General features: G+C 46.0%; 1 protein-coding gene across 2 annotated transcripts in view; it reads left to right on the top strand.

Moving 5' to 3' along the window:
* The window catches only part of BFSP1 (beaded filament structural protein 1), a 68,464-nt gene extending 49,239 nt beyond the window's left edge, over positions 1–19,225 (top strand). For both annotated transcript variants that reach the window (XM_072736462.1, XM_072736461.1), the window contains exons 4-8: positions 141–233; positions 4,614–4,721; positions 13,854–14,074; positions 16,016–16,101; positions 18,093–19,225. In XM_072736462.1, coding sequence (XP_072592563.1) covers positions 141–233; positions 4,614–4,721; positions 13,854–14,074; positions 16,016–16,101; positions 18,093–19,048 — 1,464 coding nt within the window. In that variant the 3' untranslated portion in view covers positions 19,049–19,225. The remainder of the gene's footprint in view (positions 1–140; positions 234–4,613; positions 4,722–13,853; positions 14,075–16,015; positions 16,102–18,092) is intronic.
* Positions 19,226–20,083: the final 858 nt, after the last annotated feature.

Below are 20,083 nucleotides of genomic sequence, written 5' to 3'. Positions count from 1 at the left end.
GTGTCCACTGCTCAGGTCACTGCCTGTCTTGTCTGTGATGGTGAACATGTGAAAACATTCATCCATGGTATCTTCTGGTCCTAGAGGCAAAATCTCAAGCAGCTCAAGTTTTAATGAGAATGTTTTCCTTCCCCCAACAGAATCTCTTGGAAATTCAGACGTATGTCACCATCCTGCAGCAGATTGTCCAGACCACCCCTCAAGCATCTGCCATCACAAGTGGGATGAGAGAGGTAAGAGTCGGACGGAGCCCAGGCTGCAGGGAAAGCATATTTGGGGATGACTCTTACTCTGCCAAGGGCCTTGCAAACAGAGGCCCACACAAGGAATCAGGTCAGACCGGGCGCTGAGCTGCAGTGGGTTCACTGGCACCACGCTCACTCTGCATTCACGTTGGAAGTTTACCTTTCTGTTCTTTTACTCAGACTGGGAACACTGGTATTTAAGCAGCTGAGGACAGAAATTGCGTCCTTGACCATCATCTTAGGCATTTGCCCCTGAGAATTCTGGGCTGTCCTTCCCTGTGTACTTCATAAGAAACTGCCAGACTGTTTCCCAAAGTGGTTTGCATTGTTGCGGCCCATCGGCGATGAATGTATGAGAGTTTCAGTTGCTTTGCATGCTTGCCAGCACTGGGTATGTCAGGTTTTTATTTTGTTTTAGCTTTTTGTTCTTCTAATAGGTATGTTGGATACCTCACCGTGCTTTTAACTGCATTCCCTAAGGGCTAAGGATGCTGAGCATCTTTTTGTGGGCTTATCTGCCATTCATGTAGCTTCTTTGTTGCAGTATCTGATCAAATCTCTTGCCCATTTTTAAAAATAGTCTGTTTTCTTATTCTCCTTATCAACTTGACCATAAATTTTGAATACAGAGGGGCCCTGAGAATTCATGATTGTGTTTTCAAGGATGGTCTCTGTTAATGATTGTGTGAGTTTGTGGGACGAAAACTACTAGGAAAAAATAGAGATTACAGAAGCCAATTTTTAAAAATGTGAATTTGGATGTAAAAACCTTATTTCTGATATAATGTTCCACGTTCCTTCTTTTTTGAGCTCTCTAGCTGCTGGTATAGTTTTTTCTTAATGTGGTTTAGTCGATTTTGTGATGCTTAACATGAGACTTGTAAAAATAAGCTGACAGTAATGCAGATTAAAACAAAAATGTCCCAGTGTCCCTTCTGCAGAGGCTGTGGTAGGCTCTACCAAACTCTACGGGTTTGATGGACTGGTCAACTGGTTGAGATTCTGGATATTTTTTAAGGATGACTTAGGACAGTGGTGTTTAACCCCAGTGACACTTGGATTTGTCTGCACGTCTGCCTAGACCACACCCCAAGTCAATTAATCAGTTGCCTGGCAGGTAGAGTCCTGATTCCCTCATTTAGAAGCTCCCAAGCAGGATGCAGATAAGCTGCAGAGCCTGTGGGCCAGGGCTGCTGGCTGCTTGGGTCCTTTTCTTTTTTTTTTTAACTTTTTTATATCAAAGCTGAAGAAACCCCAACATTTGCTTTTAGAAGACACTTTATTTTTTTTTTAAAGATTTATTTATTTATATATAGAGAGCACACATGTGGAGGAGTCGGGGGTGGAGCAGAGGGAGAGAATCTTAAGCAGGCTCCACCCCTAGCATGGAGCCCAATGCGGGACTTGATCTCACTACCCTGAGATCATGACCTGATCTGAAACCAAGAGTTGGTCGCTTAAATGACTGCACCATCCAGGCACCTCTAGAAGACACTTTAAAACTCTGCCAAGTAACATCCCCGAGGTAGGAGGTTGCTTGTTCTTGGGGATATTCTCATCCGGATTGCCCGCCAATCACCATTTCGGGTGCCCGCCCTCCATAATTGGTATAACCAAGGATCTGCAAAGACCTAAAAGACCTTTTCCTGACGCCTTAATTTTCTTTGTTAGAGATTTCTTTCCAGATATCTTATTTTTATTGTGCATACTCATTTTTCCCTTGATTCAAAGGTGTTTTACACCAAAGCACACTTTTAAAATCATATCATCTGTTTCTTTATAACAAAATTCTTCTGAGTTGTAAGAATATGTGGACTGTCTGGACTTGGTCTGAGAGCATCAGAGATCATCAGTGATCTTAGCTTCATTTAGGAGCCAGTTAGAAATGCAGAATCTCCAGCCTGAGCACAGATCCACAGAACCTGTCTTTTAGTAGGACCCCCCCTAGGAGAGGCACAGATCCAGGAAGCATCACATTCTTTACTTATTGTCACTTAAAAATTCTATATATGAACTAGACGGTCCCTTTCAGCTTTGTTTCATTGACTCTTGTTACCTGGAAAATGTGTAAGTCGCCTTTGCACAATGAGGTTATAATTAGTGTTGTTGCTTAGGAACACAGGTCACCCCTTAACAAGTCAGTAAAGCATAAAGCTGGTGCCCTCGGGATCCCTGGGTGGCGCAGCGGTTTGGCGCCTGCCTTTGGCCCAGGGCGCGATCCTGGAGACCCGGGATCGAATCCCATGTCAGGCTCCCGGTGCATGGAGCCTGCTTCTCCCTCTGCCTGTGTCTCTGCCTCTCTCTCTCTCTCTGTGTGACTATCATAAAAAAAAAAAAAAAAAAAAAAAAAAAAAAGCTGAAAAGCTGGTGCCCTCTAGCCACTGGGGAACATCTATGGTCACATAAACTGAGTGTATTTTTCACTGGCCTGTTAGGTGATCTGGGGGAGGGACCTGCTCTTAATTGGGTGCCCTCAGGAGAGGGCTGGTCCTATGACTGAGCATCCACATACTTGGTACTTGGTGATTAAGGAGCATCACTTGTGTTGGTGGGGAGGACCAAATGTCCCATTTGGTCATTTTTGTGGGTGCTCAGACACAGGGCAGTCTTATTTCTGGCTCATTCCCCCATGGTCCCAGTGTGACATATTCAGATGTTGGGTGCAGGGGTGGGGGTCATTTATAAGTAGGGAGCATCACGACCTGGTGATTAGTGCTGCTACCAGCTGACAGTGGCTAGGCTGTCTTCCTTCCTCTTCAATGAAAATCCCAGGGTCTACTGTGGACACTGGGGGCAGGCATGAGGAGGGGTGTAAGATGAATAGGAGCTGGGCAGTGAGGAGAGACAGGGCCAGGCAAGCAGGCAGGGCCCTAGCAGTGGGGTGGGGCAATGTATGTGTACCGGGTCTGCCTCTCTCCTGACACTGCAGAGCTAGAATTTGCAAAGTGTCGCATGTATGCACACCTTCCACGTGCTAGTACTTGGGGACCTGGATCACGCTTCCTCCCTTTCTGCACGTTTGTCTTGCTGTAGCTTTCTCTGCTTCTGCTGTTGTTCCAGCCACTATGCAAAGTGATGGAAAGCAGTGGCTGCTGTACAGGTGTGGCTTTGGACAGGGGAGCACTGGGCTCATGCTTGGTTTTTTATTTTTGCCTGGCGGTGGGGCAGCATGCTGTGCTTTGTGTCAGCACTCCTCTTGAGCAGTCAGGATTTTTGCAAGTGATTTGGATGTTTTGTTTTGTTTTTTTAAAAAATATTTTATTTATTCATAAGAGACACAGAAAGAGAGGCAGAGACATAGGCAGAGGGAGACGCAGGCTCCCTGTGGGGAGTTTGATGTGGGACTTGATCCCAGGACCCTGGGATCACACCCTGAGCCAAAGGCAGATGCTCGACCACTGAGCCCCACAGGTGCCCCTGATTTGGATGTTTTTGAACAGGCAGTGGAGGGGCTGGGTGGAGAATGGCGGCCACTTGGTTGTGTGGTGAAATTGAGGCAGGTCTTCTCCCATGTTGCCCTGTGGAATGTTGATAAGACGGGGCCCTTACTTCCCTTTAGTCCCTTGGAGCCCGACAGCTCCTGCCTGGTGCAACAGTGACATCTCAGCCCAGTTGAAAGGCCAGGGCTCAGACTGACCATGCCATCTGCATGGACAGACAGCAGAGCCCAGCAAGAGTCTGCATTCCCAACTTTCCTTTTCATAGAAGGAAAAGACGTGCCTTGTCCAGAGTCTCTTAGCCAGGTTACGGCACAGCCAGGTCTAAAATATAGCTCTCCTGTGATTTTACACTCATAGCATTTATGGTTCAGACTCTGAAGCCAAAGTGGAAAGGTGCTAATAAAGGGTGGCCACCATTGGACCTGTCTTAGCTTGGGCTGCTGTAACTAACAGCACAGATGGTGCCACACAAACAACAGACATTTGTTTCTCACCATTCTGGGAAGGCTGGAGGTCAAAGATCAAGGTGCTGGCAGATTCAGTTCTTGTGAGGGCCTGCTTCCTGATTTGTAGACAGCTGCCTTCTTGCTGTGTCCTCACATGGATTTTCCTTGGTGCATCGTGGAGACAGAGAGAGAGAGAGAGAGAGAGAGAGAGAGAGTAAGCACTTGGGTGTCTCCTCCTCTTCCCATGAAGACACCACCCCAACTATGAGTGCTCCATCCTCATGACCTCATCTAGGCCCAGTCCCCTCCTGAAGACCCCAACTCCTACTACCATCCTATTGAGGGGCAGGACTTCAGCCTATGAATCTGGGCAAAGGGACATAAGCAGGATGAAGCAGGAAGAAGCTTCTTTGTACCCTTTGCCTTTGGATTTCCTCACATATCAGGCACATGTGAGTGCTATATCTGGCTTTTTCATGCAGGAAAAGCTCCTTACAGAACGGGAAGCTGCTGCCCTGCAGAGTCAGCTGGAAGAGGGCCGGGAGGTGGTGTCCCTCCTGCAGGCACAGAGAACGGAGCTGCAGGCCCAGGTACGACTCTGCACCCTCTGTCCACTGCTCGCCACTGGGTGTTCACACCACACATGTTAATTGGGTTTTACAGCACGTTTTATTCAGGTGTCCTGTGCATGCAGAAAAGTGTACAAGTATCCAATGGGGGGGGGGGTGTTCTCACACACTCAACACACCCATGTGTCCAGTGCTCAGAGCCAGAAATTGGCCTTTCTAAGTAGTGTGACCAGCTGTCCTGCTTTGAGGGTTTCCCAGGACGGAGGACTTTCATGCCCAGACCAGCAGAGTCCTGGGTAAGTGGGGATAATGGGCCTGCTAATTCCAGGAGCCTCAGAGGTTCTCCTCCTGCCGCTCCTCTCTGAGGCTCTCCTGACTTCCGCACCATCGATATGCCCAGTTTAACCCTGCTCTTAAAAATAAGAAGAGATGCATACATATTGGAATTTTTATCTTCCACTTGGTCAAATCTATGCTTCCTGTTTCTCTTTTCATGACCTAAAAATCTCTCCTTTGGAATTTGATAACAGGCTTGGGAAAGGGTGGTTGTGTCAATGTTTGCCTCTGCTCAGAATTTGTTAGCGTGAAGCTCCCACTGCCACTCCCTCTCCCCCTTTTTTTGGTGAAGTTTCATTTGAAAACTAAAGTCACCAGAAAAACTCACTCTTCTTTCTGTGGCCTCCATTCTCAGTTAATGAACTTTGTGGCTCGTCCCCCTGATTCTGTCTACTTTTTTGTCTCTCGTTACTATACCATTCTGATGGGGCCCATTGGGTTAAAGTACTGTGCATCTGTGTTTCCTAAATCTAAAAATAAATTGACATTTGGTTTGACAAGTACACATGAAGGACAAGAGAACAGAAAGTTTGAAAAATTGGACTATTTAGGAAACCTGGAACATTTACATGTTACTCTGCCCCTATGCCTCCAATGCCTGTAAAATCAAAAGTTGAAGCCACAGTGGATCTGGTGCTTTTGTAGCTGTTCAGTGCTCTCCAGATCTGCCCAGGATCTCATTTGGGAACCATGAGGTTCCAGAATCTTCATTTCTGTCCCACTGCACACTGCACAAACCTGTCACTACCTGCTCTCAGGGGCCACTGAACACAAACTGGGATCTGGTGATTATCTCCCAAGGGAAAGATCACAGCTTGAAAAATTGAGACTGTCCTTAAACTCACCCTTCTCATGAAAACCATGGCTCAGGGACCTGATGCACCATTTTGATGCCTTGGTCTTTTGTGGTTCCTCTGAGGCCTTGGAAGAATGGAACAAGTGTGAGTGTGTGGTGTGTGTGTGTGTGTGTGTGTGTGTGTACGTCTGTGTGTGTATAGGTGTTTGTGTGTATATGGGTGTATATGTGTTTGTTATGTACATATATATGTGTGTATTTGAATATGTATATGTTTGTGTATCTGTGTGTATGTGCATGTGTGTGTATTAAGTACGTGTGTATGAATGAGAGATTGGAGACCAGTGTTTTCCAAACCACTGTTTACAATTCATCACTGAGTGGTAAACTCAATTCAGCACTAGCAATTGGCATTAAAAAAGAAGAAATTGACAACACCAGACTAAGCTAGAATAAGGAATAATAGAGTGCATGGCTACTAATGGTGGGATTTGTTTTGTGAAACCTGTGTTTTAAATATATATGTTTGCATATTTAGATATATATTCAAACACACACACACACACACACGCACATAGTTGTGTGATGTATATGGTCTGTGATGTAAAATGTGGCTCCTCCTGTGGCTGTGGTGACAAAGTTGAAAACCCTGCCCTAGATAATGAGAAGATGAAAGAACCCAGCCTGACATGGTAAATTCAAGTTCCAGGACAAAAAAAATTTCTGTCTCTATGTCTATGCATTTGTTGAATGTAAAAGTAAGACCTTTCTTTTTTTTTTTTAATTTTTATTTATTTATGATAGTCACAGAGAGAGAGAGAGAGAGGCAGAGACATAGGCAGAGGGAGAAGCAGGCTCCATGCACCGGGAGCCCGATGTGGGATTCGATCCTGGGTCTCCAGGATCGCGCCCTGGGCCAAAGGCAGGCGCCAAACCTCTGCGCCACCCAGGGATCCCCAAGTAAGACCTTTCTTAATGGATTAATCTAGTTTCTGAGAATATGAAATAAGCTTGTCTGCTTGGCTGCCTGTCCCCACCTATAGTCACTGCAGGAAGATTTACTGGTCTTGCTCTGATGTTGTTGTCTCTCTAAATCAGGGATCTTTACTTCTGATGCACCCACCTGCCCGGCAATCTGGTGAAGCCTGGGGAACAGTTCTCAGAAAGATGTTAAGGGCATATAATAAAAATATGTATCATTAAAAGGAAACCAATTACATTGAAATAGTTATCAAAATACTACCATTTTCTATATAGTAACATGTACTTTTATTAAATAAATCTAGGGGTGAGTCTAGTGAAACACAGGTTGTATTAGTTTTCTCTTGCTGCTCTCATGAATTACTACACATGCAAGGGCTTGAAAGAGCAGTCCTTTATCCTCCACTTCCCTGGGTTAGAAGTCTGGGCAGGCTTAGTTGGTTTATCTGCTCTGGGTCTCACAAGGCTGATATAAGTTGGCTGGCCTTCTTATCTGGAGTCTCTCAGCGGAGAATCTTCCAGTCTCATTCAAGTCATTGGCAGGATTCAATTCTGTGTGCAGGTAGGATCGAGGACCCCATGTCTTTGCTGGCTGTCGGCCAGGAGTTGTTCTCAAGGCTGCCCACATCCCCAGGCATATGGCCCCTTCTACCTTCAAATCCAGCAACAGTGCATGGACTCTCTCTCGGACACCTCATCTCTCGGACTTCTGCTCCTAAGGGCTCATATGATCGGGAATAATCTATAATAATCTCCCTATCTTTTAAGGACGTCTGATTAAGAACCTTGATCACATCTGCAAAGTCCCTTTTGCCGTGTAACAGAACATACTCATGGGCAGAAAGCTAAGGGGCAAAGGTCAGGGGGACCGAAAGCCTGCCTTATCAGCTCTTATTAAAACACAGATATGGCTGGGCCCACCCAAGAGTTTCTGACTCAGTCATGCTGGGGTGTGACCTAGGAATTTGGGTTTCTGAATTTCCAGGTGATGGTGTTTCTGGTTGAGGAACCAGATGTTGAGAACACTGGTATAGGGGTGGGCTCCAGGTTGGGTCAGAATGTTCTACATCAGTCCACCGGAGTCCCTGGCTTGGGCCTTCCACAGCCTATTCGGGAGTTGCTTATGGCTGGCTTTTTGCTGATTTTGAAAGGTTATGGAGGCTTCCCAAGAAATAGCTAAGCTGAGGGCTCCAAGGGAGATTTGGTGGCTTAGCCCCTCAGCAGGGCCAATGCAATGACTAGGGACAAGGGACGGGGCTGGGAGAGGGCAAATTACTTGTAGCCGAGGGCTCCCAGCTGGCAGCACCCCAGCATCTGGCTCTGTCTCTGGTCAGAGTGTCTGATGCTTCCAAAACCCTCCATAGCATGGCCCTCAGGGTGAGGTCCCTAAACTAGCATCTGCATCACCTGGGAGCTTGTCAGAAATGCAGATTCACAGGCCCATGCCAGACCTCCTGAGTCAGGAACTTTGTGGTGGGGCCCAGCCATCTGTTTTTACAAGTCCTCCTCAGGTGATTTTGCAGGCTCAAGTTTGAGAACACGAGTCCACAGGATGGAAGGAACAGCCTCCTCGTTAGAGCTGGCAGCCCCTGCTTTGAAGCTGAATATAGCCCCTGTATAAGACCCCTGGGATGGCACTTCTTAGAGGTGGAAGTGGAGGGACAGGCACTTCTGGCCTCCGAAATTGCGCTGACTGAGCGCTTCTGTGACAGCAAAGGGAAAAGGTCCTGTTTTGGAAGGCGTGAACCTCCCCGGGAATTTCTCACTGCAGTTGCCTAGCACCATCTAGTGGTCGATTTTGGTAAGAGCGTGTGATCAGTGGAGGACACTTGATTTCTTCCATTTCCTTTTTTATTTTTATTTATTTTTTTAAGATTCATTTATTTATTCATTAGAGACACACAGAGAGAGAGAGATAGAGAGAGAGGCAGAGACACAGGCAGAGGGAGAAGCAGGCTCCATGCAGGGAGCCCGACGCGGGACTCGATCCCGGGACCCCAGGACCACACCCTGGACCGCAGGCAGCGCCAAACCGCTGCGCTACCGGGGCCGCCCCCATTTCCTTTTTTAAAAACTTGTTTTCTTTTTTAAAAATTGAAGCATAATTAATATGCAGTGTATGTTAATTTCATGAGTACAGTGTAACGATGCAATGGTTCAGTGCATCAGTGCTCATCAAGTGTGGTCTTAATCCCCTTTATCTGTTTTAGCCATCGCCCCCCACCTCCCCTCTGATAACCACCAGCTTGTTCTCTGTCGGTAAGAGTCTGTTTTCTGTGCTTGTCTGGTTTTTTTGTTTTGTTTTGTTTGTTCATTTGTTTCTTAAATTCCACATATGAGTGAAATCATATGGCACTTGTCTTTCTCTGACTGGCTTATTTCACTTAACATTATACCCTCTGGCTCCATCCCTTTGCTGAAAATGGCAAGATTTCAGTCCTTTTTTATGGCTGAGTAATATTCCACTCATCTTTATCCATCCACCTACTGAATGGTAGAAGAGAGTTGCAAATGACATATCTGATAATGGGTTAATACCCAAAGTATATAAAGAACTGACACAACTCAACACCAAAAAATAACTAATCCAACTAAACATGGACAGAGAACCCGAATAGACATTTTTCCAAAGAAGACATACAGGTGACCAACAGATGAACAGATGCTCAGCATCACTGATCATCAGGGAAATGTAAATCAAAACCACAACGAGCTGGTGAAGGTGGGGCTCTTATTTTTTTGAACAACCCTCCTCCTGATGAATGGTTTAAATTATTGAGCTGTGAAAATCACAGTGACGTAGGCGTAAGTCCAGTTTTACAAACCCAGTCAGCACTTTGCTGGACACCATGGATTCTTGGTTGATGGAGGCAGAATCCTGAGGGCCACCGGTGCCTGTCAGAGATCGGAAGCCACCTTTCGGTTGCCCCTGGAGCCTCCTCCCGGGCCAGGCCTTCCTCCCACGGCTTCCATCCGGGGACAGCCACCAACCAACCACCGGACCACTCCCACCAGCAAACGCCAACTAACTCATGAGTTGTAAAAAAAATCATACTTGCCCTGTGAGGTCGAAAGCGTCTCGTGTCTAATTTCCCAGTTTGTGCCAATGCTTGCTGTCCTAATTACCATTTAAAAGTTTGCCAAGTGGTTGTGTTCAGGGAAGGAGAGGTCTGTGTGTGGATCACCCTGAATCCCCCTATAGGTCTCCAGTGAGAACACACTGGTCCTGTTTACCTGCAGATATGTGGGAATGGGGGTTTTTCCGAGGACCTGGAGTGTGTGTGTGTGCGTGTGTGCGTGTGTATACTGCTCTCCTGTAGGTGAGGGGAGGCTGACATGGGAGGACGCATGGCTTCAGGACCTGCACAGGTGGCTCTGAATCCTGTATTTATTGGCAAGTCATTTTGCCTCTGTGTCTGTTTCCTCATCTCTAAATTGGGAGTAATAATGGCCCCTCCCCCAGGAGGTTGTGGCGAGGCCAACGGCTTGCTCCAAGTGAGAACTTGTCCTCACAAATCGTATTTCCTGCCCTGGGCTGGGGAATCCATACCCAAAGGCTGTACAGATTTGCTTTACACATAATCTTTGCTTGTTTTTACTCTATTTTGGAACACTTCAAACATACATAAAAGCGAAAGAATAGTCTCATGAGTTCCTCTTATGTCACCTACACCCTTACACACCCCCAGGTGTTTCTGAAGGAGTTCCTGGCACCAAATCATCTGATCCAGCAGTGTTTGAACAGGTGTCTCCAAAAGATGAGGGCTTTTTTTTTTTAATAGAATGTGAGTCCACTTTTAATAATTAACAATAATTCTTTAGTTTCACCAAATGTCCAGTTAGGGATCAGATTTGATTGTCTCATAATTAACTGAGGTGCTGTCTGCATACAGCAAATGTCACCCTTTTCAGTACACCCTTTTCAGTTACATCTGTTTGGCAAATGCATGCAGTGCTGTACCCACACCCACAGTCAAGATATAGGAAAGTCCTCTTGCCCTGAAATTCCCTGGAGTTGCCCCTCTGTGGTCAGCCTCTCCCCACCTCACCCTACAACCCCTGGCAACGACTGAATGGTTTTCTGTCCATCTGGTTTTGTCTTTGCCAGATTGTCCTATAAATGGAATCAGCCAGTAGGGAGTCTTTCCCACAATTCATTCTTCAGCATTTGCTTGGATTGGGATCCAAATAAGGTCCACACATCATAGTTGGTTTCTATGTCTTTTATCCTGTCAGTTCCCTGTCATCTCTTTTTTTCCCCTTGATATTTGTTTGTGGAATATGCATACTTTTACAGTCTGGGGGCTGTGGGCACCAGCTCTTTCCTGTGTCCATGGGAGAAAAGTAAGCTTTGATAAAACGCAGTGTGTTTACCTGCCACCCCCTCCCTGCTACCCAGCTGAACCAGGATCTCTGGCCTTCGAGGCCAGAGTCCCCCAGGCTTGTTCTCAGGACTGCTGTGTAGAAAAGGAACGTTTGACTTCTGGATTCTTCCATTCCTGGATGGCTTCTTGTCTCTGAGATTCGAGCCTCAAAGGGTCTTCTAAATTCCTTATTTCTTGGAAGCATTTTCCTAGAGTGTGTGAACACTCTAGGTGTAGGTAGGAGCATGTGGCTGCACCAGGAATTAGTGGCATGCTTTGGTATTTGACATTACAGGGAACTGAATTTAAAACACTCATTTTTTTAGGAGGAACAGAAACTTGATCAAACAAGCATAAGCAAGAAAGGGTAAACTTTAATTTTATTTTGAAATAATTTTAGACTTCTCAAAAGCTGCAAAAATAGCACACGGCTTTCTCCTATACTCTTCACCCAGCTTCCCCAAATGTTATCACCCCCTTAGTTAATAACCAGAGTGTAGTGATTGAAACCTGGAAATTAACCATGATACCATTCTTGGAATGGACTTGACAAAAATTTCACACATTACCCCATCAACATTTTTTTCTGGTCCTGGATTGTCCTTGCATTTAGGCATTGTGTCTCCGTCTACTCCTCTCTGGGACAGTTCCTGCCTTTCTTTGTCTTTCATAACCTTAATGGCCAGTTATTTTGTGGAATGTCCCTCCTTTTGGGCTCCCAGATGTTTTTTCAGGATTAGGATGAGACCGTGCGTTGGTGGCTGGAACCCACAGAAGCGAATGTCCTTCTCTGGCTTCTCATCAGGGGAGTGTCATGTGGGCATCTCTTCCCATTGATGATGTAACTTGGTTAAGGTGGTGTCAATCGGGTTTCTTCACTGGAAAGATACTATCCCCTCCACCCCCCAAAAGGAGCAAGATATAAAAGGTAGTTTATGAGATTTGAGAGCAGAGTATGGGGCAGGAACCAGGAACTTGGATCTGAGGCAGCTGCTCACTCTCTGTCTCTTTCCTCTCCCACAAACGCTCTCATTTCTGTTTGTCTTTGCCATTTGGCTTCATCTCTCTGCCTCTCTGAAGAATCGCCTTTCTCAATTTCTTCATGCATATTATGAAAGATGGCCGCTCCAAGATGGCGGCCCCAGGGTTCTGTGAGCCTGCCACCAGTTTGCTGCTGTTTCTGAGATCCTTTTCCAGATTCCCCGGAGAGGAAGCATGTGATAGGCCCGTCTGTGTCTGCCCCAGCCCTGGTTCTGTAGCTCTGGTCGGGAGAGTGGGGTCACACTGCTGCTGGGACCGCTCTCTGAGTGAGGTGGCACAGGCAGCAGACAAGGGGGATGACGTGGGCTGACAGACAACTTCCCAAAGTGTTGAGTGTACGTACCCCTTCTCTCCCGCTGTCCTTCCCATCTTCCTCCCCTCCCTCACCATCCTTTCTTCCTTCCTTCTGTCTCACCCTCCTTCCTTCCTTCCTGATACTATAAACACCTTCCCGAAAACCTTTGTTAGCTGTTTTCAAGTGTCATCACATAGGAAACCTCACTATTCCAAGGCCACATCTGTATATAAAGTGAGGAATCAGGTGTCCTGGGAATAAGCATCCTCTGGATTGTCCAGTATGCACACTCAGCTACACGCATGAAATGCCTAGAAGCAGACATATGTGAAGTTGAGCTCAAATATTGTCTAGCCCCCCCATGACTCCCATATGGTCCAGAGACTTGCACTATTAGCATCATGTGGGAAATGGTTAGAATTATACAACCTCTGGCCTCACCCAGACCTGCTGAGTCAGGACCTGCAGCTCAACAACATCCTTAGGTGGTTCACATTGAATTTTGGGATGTGCTGTTCTAGGTAGCAGTGGGTTTTTTTTGGTTTGTTCCATTTATGTTTGAGGACTGATAATGCATGGTGAATTCTCTCCTACTTGGAAAAATGAGATTGCAAAACAGTCATGACTACACAAATACTAAGCTTGTAAATAGGTACACAGATGGCTCTTTGTGCATTATTAGAAGCTCTTAAAGTGAATATAAGTCCACTTTATATTCTATCATATTTTTATTTTCCTACCTTAATTTTGACTTGCCCTGCATTAGGGTAAAGAGTGTGATCCTGAAGTTGTTTTGTGTATATACCAAGCACACACTCACACTTTAGCTACCAAAACATATATGTAACTCTACTAATCAGAAATCAGGAAAAACTTAAAGTGTCATTGTGATTAAATAAGAACGGGGAACACCCTCCCACACACTTCATTATTTTGGTAAAACTAATATCTGATCCCTGCTGTGCTTGCTTCTTTTTATCTTTTTTTTTTTTTTTGGCTGTCAGATTTATGCTAACTCAGAATATGAATAGCATACTTTATTCAAATTGTACATTTTAGTCCATGGACAGCAGTTTTATTGTTTTCTGGGTTTACCATCCTCAGACTGTCTTTGGGGAGGGCTCCGTTAAGGGCTGATTTCAGAGGGGCCTGGTACTAGTGCATAGGTTCCTTTCTGGCTCCAGGATTCCCAAGTGATTCATTGCTGACACGGAAACTGGCAGAGAAACAAATAAGCAAGGCAAATAAAACTGGGTACCTGAGCCTAGGTACCCTGCCACGCCTGTGTCTTAGGGAGAGGATAGGGATAGGTTTCCTTACAGCTGTTTCTTTGCCTCCAGACAGCAGCCCTGGAGCAGAGTATTAAAGATGCCCACGAGTGTTATGATGATGAGATTCAGCTCTATAACGAACAGATTGAAAACCTGCGGAAGGAGATTGAGGAGGCCGAGAGGAGCCTAGAGAGGTCTTCCTATGACTGCCGGCAGCTGGTGGTTGCCCAGCAAACGCTGAAGAATGAGCTGGAGCGGTACCATCGGATCATTGAGAATGAAGGCAACAGGTGTGGTCACACACGGGCACGGCCCAGGGACTGCCCTTTTCTCCCCAACCTGCCCACTTGCCTATTCCACGGATCCTTGTTGAGTGCTTCCTGTGTGCCAGGCACAGTTTTAGGCAGTGGGGATGAGGCAGGGAGGAAACACAACTCCATGACCTTGTGGAGCTGGAATCCTAGTCAGGGAGGCAGCTAATGGATGACTGTATAACAGATAACAAGCACCATGGAGTCAGTTGTGATGGGAGAGATGGAATGGCAGCAGGGCCGTGGTGGGGGTGTTTGAAATTTTAAGTAGGGTGGTCACAGAAGACCTCACAGAGAAAGTTGCATTTGACTCTGCAAGCTTCTAGGGATATAAATGTCTTAGCAGGTAAGATGACCAGGAGTATTTAATGAAATGCTGCAGGTGAAGTGCCTGTCACAGTGCCTGGCACTCAACAAGTGCTTGGAAGTGTTGTTACTATTATTGCTGCTACTGTCATTGTTTTTATTGCCTGGTTGGGTCAGTAGTGTGGTTGTTGATGTACTGAGTGGTCTTGTTCATAATGAAGCTGTGACTTGAGCTCTGTTAACTTCAGGAGAACTGGGAAGTTATCTCTATCCCTATCCCCATCCCCTATCCCATATCCCTGGCCCCCACCCCTATCCTTATTTCTGACCCCTGACTCATATCCCTATCTCCTATCCCCCTCTCCCTATCCCCTATTCCCTAACCCTATCCTCTATCCCTATCTCAGTCTCTCTATCTCTACATCATTTACACCTACAGTCTTCATCATTACTCTACATCATCTGTATGTACTGACACCTACACTTACATCTGCATCTACATCATCCGTATGAACATGTACTTCTACACTTAAAGCTACATTATCTATGTCATCTACTTCTATATCTTCCGCATCTATGCCATCATTAACTACATCTATACCTATAACTTCTACATCTACACCTATCCCTACACTTACATCACTTATGTACACCATGCACACTTCCACCTACATCATCTACAGATACATCATCTGTATGTACACCATCTACATCATCTACATCTACCTCATCTACACCATTCATACCTATGTCTACACCATCTACACCTACATCTACACCATCTCTACCTACATCTACATCATCATCATCTACATCATCATCATCTACATCATCTACACCATCTGTACCTATGTCTACGCCATCGACACCTACATCTACACCGTCTACACCTACATCTACACCATCTCTACCTCCATCTATATCATTATCATCTACATCATCTATATCTACACCATCTACATCTACATAATCTACATCTTTATCATCTAGAACTACTTCTAAACCTCATCTATACCTATATCATCTAGATCTACATCATCTTTAAGTATGTGCACACTTACACCTGCACTGACGTCATCTTCATGCACGCCTGTGTCATGTACATGTGCATCTCTATCTCTCTCTGCATCTGTATTACATATATCTACTGCTACATCGTGTATATTCGTGTCTATGTTCATGTCCATATCTGTAGATATCATCCAGAGAACAGTTTGGGGACTTGTAGAAATTAACCTCATAGAAGGACTCTCACTCTCTACTAAGTTGTGATTTTTTATTTAGTCTTACTGATTTGGGGGGTTTAATAAAAGAGAAGCACTCAGGATTACCCCACCAGAAGTAGTTCTTTCCTTCTCTCTGAATGCTCTGTCTTGGCTGCAAGTGCTCAAATGTTTAGCATTAGTATGTGTTTCACAGTTTATGACTTGAGCTCAAAGAAATCCTTCCTATCCTCATCTAGTGCATAAGTATATACATGATTCATGAATAGTCTGATCTACAGAAAGCTTTCCTCATTTTTGCTCACATTAGAGAGTCATTCTTACCCCTGACTGTCTGTGTGGTTTGATGAATTAAAGATGGTGACCATCCTCTTTCTGGTTCTTTCTCCAGGCTTAGCTCTGCCTTCATTGAAACTCCTGTTACTCTGTTCACCCCAAGCCATGGAACCTCTATCAGCTCTCGGCTTGGTGGGAAAGGTAATGCCCTGGCTTCTGCTATTTTCCGTCATGGAAAAGCAGGAAAAAAAATCAAATGGCTTTCTTCCTGAACTTAGCATTCATACTTCCTTCTGATCCATCTGGAAATTAAATGCTTTTATGTGAGATCCTCTGTTCCTCTCTGATCCACCCCCACAGGTGCTGAGTGACTAAGCCAGAAAGTTTACAAGGAGAAAAATCAGACATTCCCACCTTGGGGATGTCATCCTCAGACTTGAAGCATTTAATTGTGGAGAAAATATAATTCAGTAAATTCAGTATTCACTTCAGCAAATGAAGTGAGCTCTGCTGGGCAAAAGTGCTTAATCTAGTGTCTAGGGGCAGAGTAGACGTTAATTTACTGCTCTGCTCATTTCTCTTCCATTCAAAACAGAGTAGAACTAGCTTGGTTGGCAAGCATGGCTTCCGTCAACATTTGGGCCTCTGGGGATGGTTTCACATACCTGTGAGATGCACTGCAGTGTTTGGGAGAAGAGAAGATGCTATTGTTGATTGCTCATACCTATAGTGCCTTCAAATCCATGTCCTTCAGAAATCTCAGAGGGGTTTGTCGATATGGGGTTTCCAAGTTAGAACGTGGTAGAAAGGGCAGCAGTCTCAGAGCTGGCTCTAGAAGCATGTAGCCACACCCAGGGCCCTGTATGCACAAGGGTCCCCACACTTGCCTTAGTGCTCTGCTGTCCCTGTCTTGAAATCCTTAATGATTCTGAATAGGGGCCCTGCCTTTTCTTCTTGCACTGGTCCCTGAAATTCCATAGCAGCTCCTTCAAGCAACCCCTGTCCTCATACCTGCCCCCAGCAGGCTTGGACATGACCCTCTCTGCAACCCTTCCTTCCTTATGGCTTCATGGCTCATTTCTGCCACTCCCTGTTCACTCAGCTCTCTGAGTCAACCCATGCTAGATGCCTTTGTTTTGTCTGTCACTCCTCTCGTTCATGGAGTGAGGGCATGGAGAAGACCCTTGAGATGTAAAAGTTAAAAAAAAATCAACAACAACAGAAAAATCAACATTTGGGTTAGGTTGAAAAGCCTCATGGACAAGGTGAGGTGAGATTATGTATGTTTTCTTGAACTTTCCGTTTTTTCTTTTGGCTAGTCTGAAGAAATGCCGATGGCTTTGGGAACAGGGGATTCCTGTTTGTTTGTTCTTTTTTTCTTTCTTTTTAAATATTTTATTTATTTATTTTAGAGAGAAAGAAAGAGAAAGGGAGAGAGACAGTGAGGGTAGGGACAGAGGGAGAATCTTCAAGCAGACTCTGCACTGAGCCTAATGCAGGGCTCCATACCATGACCCTGATTTCGTGATGTGAGCCACCCAGGCATCTCAAGATTCCTGTTATTTCTGAATTTAATAATTGCCTCCTCTTTTTGCCCACAGGGAAGGGGATGCTGCTTGAGGGGTGTTTTATTTATTTAGGTTGCAATGCACATGGAGTAAGGGAGGTCAATTTGATTCCCTCACCCAAAGCCATTCAGAACACATTGGACACCCAGGCAGCTCTGTTGTCTCTCTTTAGAAAAGTCCAAGGTGAGGACTACTCTGGAATGAATTCCATTGACTAGTCTGTGGCTCCAAGTACTCATCATGAGCTGAGCAGAGGTTGGGGTGGGGACACCGAGTGTTATTGGCTTAGAATGTCTCAGTAAGTTGTACCCAGTGTGATGGGAACTGTGAATGTCAGAACAGGCGGCACCTTCCCTCCCCTCTGTAAGCCCAGAGGCATCAAGCAACCTGTGCAAAGTCACACAGCTGGTTGCATTAGGAACTTAATGTGGGTCATGGGTGCTATAGGTCAGACCCAGGCATCTTTCCGGTTTCCTTTTTCCCTAGGTATGGTAAACTCTACCCCACTGCTAGGCACTGGTCTCCAAGACAGCTTGTTTTCCAACAAATACATTCTCTTCCTCTTTCATTGACAGACTTGACTTATACTGCCTCCCTACCTCCCCCTGCTTTTTTTCTTTTTAGATCTCGCTAGGGCTGTGCAGGATATAACAACAGCAAAACCAAGACAAAAAGGTGTCCCCAAGAACATTCCAAGGAAAAAGGAGATTATAGCTAAAGACAAAGCTGATGAGAATCTGGAAGACATACCCCTGCAAGGTCCAGAAGACACAAAGCTGGTGCAGGTGGTACCTAAAGAAGAAGGTGAATCTAAGCTTGACTCACGAGGTGATGAAGCAAGTCCCCTAACCCCAGAAGGGGCTCCAGAGGACGTGCCAGATGGAGGGCAGATAAGCAAAGCCTTTGGGAAACTATTTAAGAAGGTCAAGGAAAAAGTGAAAAGCCCCAAAGAACCCGAGCCCCCCGCTGACCTCTACACCAAAGGGCGGTACGTGCTGGTCTCTGGGGATGCCAGTTATGTGGATCCTGGGTTCTGCTCATCCTCCATCCCAGCCAAAGGGGGAGTGATTATTTCCATTGAGGAGGACTCTCTGCATCGTGACAGCCCTGCCGAGCCCTCTCCTGAGCAGCCCGGGCCGCCACTGGAGAATGGACAGGAAGATCTTCAGGGGAAAGAAGGTGGACACCCATCCAACCAGCATACTGCTGACAAGGAGAATGGGATTAATGCTGAAGCATTAAAAGGGCCCGGGGAGAAACAGGATGACCAGAAGGAGGATGAGGAGTCCAGGGGACCCTGTCCCGTGGTCACCCCTGGTCCGGAGGGACCGTCTACACCGCAATCTCAAAGATCTGGGGTCAGTCCAAGTGGATCTGAGGGGCACGGGGTTAGGAGCAGCAGCCCACAGGAGAGAAGTCCCCCCAGGACTTTGGCATATGAGAAGGTGGAAGTGATGGAGTCCATTGAGAAATTTTCAACTGAGAGCATTCAGACATATGAAGAAACAGCTGTCATTGTAGAGACCATGATTGGGAAGACAAAGGCAAACAAGAAGAAATCGGGAGAAAAGAGCTCTTAAAGTGTCCGGGCTCAATGGGCTACAATGTCTTTGGGGCCCCTGCAGGAGAAGTGCTTTGATATTTTAGAACAAATGATAAAAAAGAGTGAGGTGAGGGTTCCTTGTTTGGATTAGACCATAGCTGGCTCGTCTGACATTGCCAATGAAGCCTTCATTAAAAAGTTTTCTTTGCTCGCACACCCTTTGTCTAATTAACAGGGGCCTTGGGAGTGTAGATGGGTCAGCCACGCTTAGGACAGGGATGCCATGTTCAAGGGCCATCAAGCCCTGCTCCTTTAAGGAAAGAGACAAGCTTGTCATCATGGGTCATTGAGAGACTAGGTAGAGAGTCAGGGAGTGGGTGGACTTCACCCAGAAGTGTGCTAGTTGATGCATCAGTGCCTTTTTATTGCATTTCAGGCATGAACACCTGCTCATGTGCAGGAGTGTTTTGCTAGAGGTATGTGATGAAAGCATCTGCCTTAGTTCAGGTTTGCTGAGAAGGTGATCCCAAAGCAAGGATCCAAATGTAGTTTATTTGGGGTGTGATCCCAGGAGGTGCCAGGAGGGGACGCAACAGGGAGGTAGGGATGGCAAGGCAGCCAACAAGAGGTGTGCTACCGTCTCAGCATGGAGGACACTTGCAGCTCAGTCACCCCAAGGGATCCTGGGAGACAGAGTAGAACACGGGCCTCAGAGTTGGTGAGGGAGCTGGGGTGTCCATCTACCAACTCCTGTCAGCCAGTGGGGAGGACTGTGCCCAGGGTGCTAATTTTGGGGGTGAAGAAAACCTGTGGCGCAGAAGTACAGGTGCAGGTGTTTGGACCTTAGGCATGGAGATACTTGGCAATGGTAAAGGGTCGTGAGGATCTAAGTGGGGCCGCCAGTGCCATCTGCCACAGCATATGTCCCCAGCGTCCTTTTGTCTGAGTTACTGAAAATGGTATCACTCAGAAATTGCCAAATCCTTGGTCAGGTTTCAAAAAGCAAAATCAAATGTCACTGCGTGGTTCCTAATACAGGAGTTATTCAATTGATTAGTCCAGCCAGCATTTA

The sequence above is a fragment of the Vulpes vulpes genome, chromosome 14, assembly GCF_048418805.1.
Source record: "Vulpes vulpes isolate BD-2025 chromosome 14, VulVul3, whole genome shotgun sequence".
Classification (NCBI taxonomy): domain Eukaryota; kingdom Metazoa; phylum Chordata; class Mammalia; order Carnivora; family Canidae; genus Vulpes; species Vulpes vulpes.
The sequence above is the reverse complement of the archived record's forward strand: the minus strand, read 5'-3'. Positions and strand labels throughout refer to the sequence as shown.